General features: G+C 58.5%; 1 protein-coding gene across 1 annotated transcript in view; it reads right to left on the reverse strand.

The window, feature by feature from the left end:
• LOC103756887 (sterol 26-hydroxylase, mitochondrial) overlaps positions 1-4,933 on the reverse strand; it is an 11,382-nt gene extending 6,449 nt beyond the window's left edge. Inside the window, exon 1 of the mRNA XM_018072584.1 lies at positions 4,916-4,933. Coding sequence (XP_017928073.1) covers positions 4,916-4,918 — 3 coding nt within the window. The 5' untranslated portion in view covers positions 4,919-4,933. The remainder of the gene's footprint in view (positions 1-4,915) is intronic.
• Between the last annotated feature and the right edge of the window lie 3,398 nt (positions 4,934-8,331).

The raw sequence follows: 8,331 nt of genomic DNA on the forward strand, positions 1-8,331 counted from the left end.
CTCGGCACCGGGCAGTGCATACCGCGCACCTTGTGCCGCCTCTGCACTCCTGCTACCGGGCCGTGGATACCGGCTGCAGTGTTCTGGATGCTCGTTACAGCACACCGGGTACCATATCCCATGCACCAAATACTGGACGCTGGACACTGCTCAGCATCATCACATGCCATGCACCGGCTGCTAGGTACTCGGAACTGCCATCAGTGGTACTCAGTGCGTGGTGCCATGCGTTATGCATGATGGCACCGTGCACAAGGCAGCTGGCAGCCAGTCCCTGATACATGGCACAGCAGGTACAGCACCCTCGGTGCAACGCAGCGTGTGGCACCAGCACTGGTACCAGCTCCAGGTGCTGCACACTGGGCATGGCACATGGGCACTACTCACCAGGCACTGGCACCGGGCACTGCACCAGGCATGGCACAACGTGTGCCAGTACCAGCACTGCACTCTGGCACTGAGTACCACATCCCAGACTCTTTGCACCCTGCATCAGCACCAGGCTCACCACTGGGCCTGCTCTTCAGGGCTGCTTGCCCTTACAGACTGAGCTCTTCTGCCCTGCCTCTGTCCCCTGCCTGTCATCCCCCTGTGCCTGCCTTGTCCCCCAGCAGTGCAGGATGGTACCCTGGGGAGCTGGGTCTAAGATGTCCCAGGGCCTCTCTCAGCACTTCCTCCAGGTGCTGCCAGCTGAGACTACAGTAGGGAGACCTTAGTATGGCCATTGTGGCTGCTGGCAACACAACCAGAGGCAGGTTTCGTTTGTCTTCATGTGAGGGAGAGAATGGCACCAGGTCCTGGTGCAGGCCAAGCTGTCCAGCCCATGAGCAGGATCCTGCTGTGGTGGTGTTGGACCATGGACGCAGGACATGTCCACTTTGGCCAGCCTGGCACTGGCACCAGATTCTGGGGCGGTGGGGCAGGGCAGTGGTCTGTCCAGGTGTCCCTCCTGGAGCATCGGTCACCATGTCTCTGGCTGGGACACCCCAGTGCTGATCATTAACCACCCTTATCGGGTGGTGGGTTCAAGGTCCTGGACAGGGAGGTTGTGCCCTCAGGTTGGGCTGTTCTCATCCTTGGTCCTGCCTCACCGGGAAGTGGGGGGTGTTCCACACTGGGTTCCAGGCTGATTCCTTGTGAGCTCTCTGCCAGCTGAGCCGGGACCCAGGCACTCCTGTGCCTGCAGACACCCCTGAGGCACCCCAGGCTGGGACAGCCAAGCGTGAGCACCTGCCGCCATCTCATGGCTGCTCACAGCCAGCTCTCTCGCTTGCCCTGCCCCGGTCAGACCCACAGCCGGGGCAGCAAGAGAGCCCCGGACACAGGACTTCCCAGCTTGGTGCCTGGACACCAGGTTCTCGCTCCCCCCGGCAGGGGACGCCTCGGCTCCTCCTAAACCGCTGTTAACGCGTTTCCCCTTGCTGGAGAGTGGGACCCTACCACCTCTTTCTGTTTAAAACTATCACATCTTGCAAAAAGAGTAAAAGTCTCTCTCCCTTTTTCTTATAAACCCGTTTATATATTGAAAGCCTGCAATAAGATATTCCTGTGCCTTCTCCAGGTTGAATAACCCCAAATCCCCTGTTTTCATGGGAGAGGTGCTCCAGCTCTCCAATTATTTTTGTGGCCTCTGGACCTGCTCTAACAGGTTCATGCCTCTCTTGCACTGAGGATCTCAGAGCTGGATGCAGCACTCCACTCGTGGGCTCTCACGGTGCGGAGTGGAGCAGGAGCGTCACCTCCCCTGCCCTGCCGGCCATGTTTCTTGTTTTCCAGTCTCACACACGATCTGCTTTCTGGGCTGCAAGTGCACATTGCCGGCTTATATACTATTTTTGATCCACTAGGATCCACAGGTCCTTCTCTGCAGGACTGCTCTCCATCCATCCATCCATCCATCCATCCATCCATCCATCCATCCATCCATCCATCCGTCCCACTCAGCTAGAACAGGTACTGGGATCACCCCGACCCGGGTGCAGGACCTTGTGTTAATACTATGGCTGTATCCACGCGTCCCTCCCGTCCTCGGTCCCCCACCCCCGCAGCGCACGCTGAAAACACCCCCCCCGATATAACTTCCCGCTCCCGCCGCTAGGCTGTGCTCCCCTCCCTCGGACGGCGGGAGCGGCGTCGGAGACCTGCCTGGGGCTCCGCCGGGGCCGCTGCCAGGGCTGTGGGGGAGGCCGTGCAGAAGGGAGGGCAGGAGGGTCTGGTGAATCACCCCCCTCCCAGAGCCGCTCGGCGGGGACTTCCGAAGGGAAGCGGCTGGGCCGTGACACATCCTCCGCCGGAGAATGCCGCGAGGAGCCGGGGGCACCGCCAGCTCCCGGGAGGTCCCCCCATGCGGGGCCAGCTCAGCTTGGCGGCAAGCAGGGCAAAGGCGGGAGAGCAAATGCTGCCTTTATCCATGGGGATGTGGAACTGGGGGTGGCAGGTCCCATCTTGTGTGTCACTCTGCCACAGGGTTGCTGCAACTCTACTCATTCCACCGATGCATTGTCAGGTCTGACCCCATCTCACCGATGGGACCTGTGGATGCAGATACAGGCACCGTGGGCCCTCCGTGCTGCTCTGCCGCTCAATCTATCCACCACACACTGCTCATGGAGGGTCCTGGCTGCTGGTCCTGCTGGGATGAAGGCACAGCTTCTTTACGTGACTTGTGCAGTCTCACCCGGGAGCTGGAAATTTTTCCCAGGGCTTTATCCTCTAACCCTGATTTGCTCTCCCACAGCTGGTGGGGGGGAAGTGGGGTGTCCCAGGGGAGGGCATCCCTTGACTCATGCCCAGGAAAGCCCAGGCTGTGAGAAGGCTGAGCCTGGGTCCCAAGAACTGTAAACAACCCAAAGCATTTAACTGGAGATGGCTTGTCATGTCAACTGTGTGTCACCACACTGTCACTGCCTGAGTCATGAGCCATGCTGGGGCTCGTGGGGCTGCACAGGGGGGACATGGGAAGATCAAGAGGGATGTAGACAGATCCCAGGCCTGGAGACAGCTGCTCCTCTCCCACACAGAGAGTTCAAGTGGGACACTCTTGGCCCTCTCCCAAAGGTCCCCTTCCCCTCATTTCCCTCTATCTGACCCCTTAGATCCAGGTAAGGGCTTGGGGACAGCACAAAGCTTTTGAAACAAGAGGTAAATCAAACAGCACAATGGTGTGTTCTCCATGACCACTGCACAGGGCTCAGCACCTGACAGCAAGCTCTGATCTGGGCTCCCCCTTCTTTGTGCCCCATGGGACCCTGGTGGGCCAGGACCTTTCCCTGAGGATGTGAGGGCAGGACGCTGGAGCAAACCCGGGGCTGGCATCCCGTTATCGCAGGAGACGGGAGGCAGCCCTGGGCTGCTCTCAAGTGGTCCTGGCTGATTAGTGACTTCAAGTGCCTATGGAGTTATTCTAAGTCAAGTAGGCGCGAAGGGAGCCAACCTGGGACCGGCAAAACCAGCCTGGGCTTTCCTGGAGCATCCCCCATTACCTCTGCTCCTCAACAAACTCTCCGAGATGGGGAGGTGTCTCCCCCTTCCAGCTGCTCTCCCTATCCTTTACTCCTCCTGCAAAGGCTGTTTGCTCCAGCCCAAAGCAAACCTGATTTTATCTCCCAACTCCAGTTCCCTTGGCTGTGGGCCATGGTTGATGCCTCCCACGCCGAACTCGCGAAGCCCATTTGGGGACCCGCGCACAGAGCGGGCTGTGTGTGCTGCCACATGACATCATGTTTACGGCCCGCGGGGGCCCAAGGACAACGGCATCGCTCTCAGCCCAAGAGATGTGTGTCCTTCCCGTGGATGGACAGACGGATATGCAGGGAGCTGGAAGGAGTGGGACTGACCACAGTGCCATATTTCCTTGAAGAGGGGTGGTTGCAGCTTTGCTGCACTGCCAGGCAGTCCCCTTGGCCTCAGTTTCCTCGCTGAGCAGTGGAAAACAGATCCTGTGCTAGCAGTGAGGATGGACTGCTGCAGCAGCACAAGGTCAGGCCCTCAAGCTGCACAGAGAGAAAGACAAATTTTCTCCCCTTAGGACGTGAATGTTCCCTTCTCTCCCAGGACAGAGCTGGGCTTTTGCTGGTGCTGTGTGAAACTTTGGTTGTTTGGAAAGAGTAACAACATCCAGAACCACACAGGCTCACTAAAGAGTGCTAGGGCCATTCTTTCTCCTGTCCATCCGTCCATCCATCCATCCACACTTACATGTAGCTTTCTCACAGCCATCCATCTACTGAGCTGTCTGTACACTCACCCATCCATCCATCCATCCGTCTACAAATGGGTGCATCACTCTTCTCACCCATCCCCACACCTACCTGTCCATCCAGACAGCCACCCACCCATTTGTCTGTCTACACTCCCATTCACCCCTCTGTCCATCTGTCTCCTAACTGTCAGTGCCCAAGGGATGCCCAGGGCTCCTTAGGGGTACAGTGTGTGCATGCGTGTGTGTGGGACATGTTGGCCATGAGAAGCACTGTGGGCAGCGATGTCCCAGGCTGTGTCCAGCCATGGGGCAGGGGCAGGAGTGCTGGCCAGGGAGAGGAGGGGCTCATCTAATTTGAGAATGGGCTGCATAGTTGCTGTCAGCACCGGTTGGCTCTGATCTGGGGACAGGTCCTCATCAGCTCCACTTGCCACCCACTGGCCTGACATGAAAGGGCTCTGCACCCCGATAAGGCCCCAGATACTTGGCCCTGGAGGTGGGCAGCACTGTGGCTGAGCCTGGGAGACCTTGAAGAGTAAGTCAGAGTGACTGTCCCCAAATTCACCACCACCCCAGCACAAGGAAGGCTTGTGTGTTTGCATCAGCTGGGAGTTCAGCCCTGGGGACTGCCCACTGCTTTGAGCTCTGGATCATGCCCTGGGTCATCAACGTCTCTCACTGGGGACACAATCCCAGGGAGGGCTCCATCCTGACCATCCCCCTGGCTGCCACAGGCCTCTCCACTGGCCGTTATCCTGCATTGGAGTCCCCCGGCTGTGAGCGGCCATGGATGGGGACCATGTTGTTTTAATAAGATCATTCTCCTCCTGCCGTGAGGTCGCAACCCCAAGCTTATGACATCACAGTGCGCTGCCATGGAGATACCGGGATGTCACAAACACAGCTCGATGACCTCACTGCAGGAGCAGGAGATGGGGCCAACCTGGGTTTGATTGCCAATGTCCTCAGGAATAAAAAGGAGGGGAGGGACGCTGGGAAAGTATGCAGCCGCTGAGCGCTGGGGTGTTTGGGTTGGAAATCGCTGCGCTTTCCCCGCAGCAGGAAAGGCCCGTTCTTTCCTCCCCCTGTCCACTCCCTCCCAGCAGCCAGAGCCCCCCAGCCTTGTGGCTATGGGGCAGGGGGGCTCTGGGAGCAGGGCACCCCAATCCTTGCCCTTGGGGCTGTGTGGTCAGGAGTGAGAGACAGAGCTCAGAACAGCATCAAGGCACCAGCTTAGAGGCAGAGGGAGTTCAGTGGGGAGTGCAGGATGGGGCACTCAAGGGATGCTTTGTCCCACAAGCAGGATGGGGATCACTGGGGATGCTGTCACAAGGGGCAGAGTGGGTTGGGGTCTAGGGGAGGTCTCCTCTTCCTCAAGAGAATTCCAAGGCCATGCTGCTGTATGGGGACATGATTACCCAGCACAGCACCCCGAAGCTGGACCCCTAAGAACACCCCTTGGCCCTGCCCATCCAACCAACAGCTGTCCCCTCCTCAGCCCATAAACTACAGCCTCTCCTGGGGACCAGCCCCCACTATCCCATCACCCTTCCCAGTGCAGCTGAGTTCTCTATCCTCCACAGACTTTTCTACTGCGGAAAGCATGGCTGGTTGGGGAGACACCCATCCCCCCCACCTCTCTGCTGCAGGGGTGCAGAGGTGTCTGTTCTCCCCCTGCATCCTCCGTCATTAATTTCCATCAGTGGCCAAGCAGGGCTGGGGCTGCCCGGGGGTGGCCGAGGAACACAGCGCTTTCCCCTGATAGCAAAAATAAATACATTAAAATTCTTGCAGGAGGCAGAAGAATGCGGGACGGCAGGAAAAAATTGTTTTATAATTTGTAATAACACAAAAGCTGGGGCGGGTGGGGGGCGGGGGGAGTGAGCTGCGAGAGGCAAGGAAAGGCAGAGACAAAGGCTCAGCTGCGACAGTGGAGGTTGCTTCAGGGTGGCAGTGGCACCCCCATTACCTTGGCTCAGTGTCACCACTGTATCCTTGTCCCCTGAAGTATGTGTCCCTTTAGGTCCTGTTGCAGAAGGGGAGTCAGTGAGAAAACTACTGTGGCTGGGGGAGCAGGCTATCACACCCTGGCTGCTTAATCAGGTCTTAGCATCTCTATGCCTCAGTTTCCCCTTGCTAAAGGGGAATTTTTATGCAGCTGTGAGACAAGCTGTGAAACAAGGGCAAAGCCCTGGCATCCCTCCATCCCAGTCCTTCTGGTCCAGGCACAAGGCAAGGAGCCTACCTTTGTTCACCCTGCCCCCACTAGCCCCTCTCGGGGGGGTTTGCTATAGGACCCAAGCAATGGGGCCAGTTCCCATATGCGTGCTGGGGGCATCACAGCCCCCCCAGCCCCCTCCAGCCTCACGCAGAGCTAGGACATGATAAGGCGAGTTGCTGAGCACCAGCCGCACCTGCTCGTCGAGACGGCACTCCCCCCCACTCCGCTCCCCTCTTCGGGGCAAAATCAAAGGGATTTTTCTGCCCTTAGGAAATCAGATAAAGGCTTCTCACCTGCCCCGCTCTGCCTTTGCGAGGAGGCCAGGCGCTAGGGGCGGGGGGGACAACAGGCACTTTCAACACGCCGGCAGATGAGCCGTGTGTTGCAAGCAAGCTCTGCTGCAGGGGCTGGGCCCCTGGGCACCGTGTCAGACTCCCCAAGCCTTAGCAGGGATGTTCCCTGCTACTCTTTGCTGACTTTCCCCCTAAGATTCGAGGTGATGAGATTCCTGTAGGGTAGGTAGGATGGACGCTGGTGGGTGAAGGCAAAAGACAACAGGGACTGGACATGGTGTGGTAGCTCAGATGCAGTGCCCTGCTCAGGGAAAGTCCTGTGCCCCTGTGTCCCCATGCTGTGGCCAGGGCAGCTCAGTCCTGGTCACAATACCAAGGGTGCAGACCGGGAGCTCAGTTGCCGTGAAGGATGGCAGAGAAGGAGCAGGTGTGAAATCTCCAGAGGTGGTGGGAGTCCTGTGCCCAGGAGGAAGAGGAGAATTGTGCCAAGCTGCAGATAAAACCTGAGCCATTCATCACCAAATGCTGCTGGTGGGGAGTCAACATGCCCAGGTGAAGGGGTGAAACTGTTGGTGGTTGAAGCAAAGGGAGCAGTGATGGGCAACCCAGAGGCTAGAGATGGGCAGGAGATGGGAGGCCAGGAAGGGGGACAGAGCTCAAATTGCTGCTGGAGGGAGTGGTGAGCTCACCAGCAGAGAGAGTGCTCTGCTTTGCCCATCACTGGTGGCAGACACCCCCAGTCTCTGGGGGTAACCCAATGGGTGCTCAGTGGTGGTGGGTGCAGAAGTCAATTGGACTCTCCAGGGTGGCTGTCCCCGCCCTAGGATCTATGGCCTGGATGCTACATGGCTGGAAGCTGCATCCCCAAACTCTGCTGGGAGTCATGAACAGTACAAGAAGAATCAGAAATACAGAGCACTAGGAGACCATTCCTGAGGCTCCTCTGGGAGAAGAGAATTGGGGTGGCAGCCTATGGGTACTGGTTCCTTCTGTCCCCAGCTGCCTAGCCCTGGTGTGCCCTCTGCTATCTTTCAGGCACCTCAGCTTCCTCCTGCCCTAGGCAACTCCTGCTACTCCTCCTGTTGATCCAGTGCTGGGGGCTGTCTCCCTCCTGTGTCCTGGCTGCACCTGAGATGAAATCACCATGAACAAGCTATCCCTCACTGCACTCCTCCTGGTCTCTTTTCTCCTGGGGCTGACTCCCATCATTCTCCTCCTGCAGGTACCCCTGCCCCAGGCATGTCTCTCCAGAGGTATTGGAGCCAAGTGTTGGGAGATGTTTGTGAGGGGTCACTCCTCCAGCATCCCCAGGCAGGACAGATTGGTCGGAGGACAGGCTCCAGGCAAACCCAGTGTGGGGACAGGGGCCAGGCAGGGCTGTGCTGGCAGGCAACACAGGGACTCCGGGTTTGGGCAAGGCCATGCCAAGGGTGTCAGGGTCGGGCAGGAATGTGATGGGCAGGTGTTGGGGACACCTCGAGGCCAGGTCGAGTTTGGCAGGGCTGTGGCAGGACCATGAGCGGAGCCGGGCAGTGCTGTGCCAGGCAGGTCCCGCAAAAAGGACTGCACGTCCAATGCGGCGGCGGGACGCGGGGTTGGACAGGCTGAGGCCACCG

The sequence above is a fragment of the Manacus vitellinus genome, unplaced genomic scaffold, assembly GCF_001715985.3.
Source record: "Manacus vitellinus isolate BGI_N305 unplaced genomic scaffold, ASM171598v3 scaffold_22_pilon, whole genome shotgun sequence".
Lineage (NCBI taxonomy): Eukaryota > Metazoa > Chordata > Aves > Passeriformes > Pipridae > Manacus > Manacus vitellinus.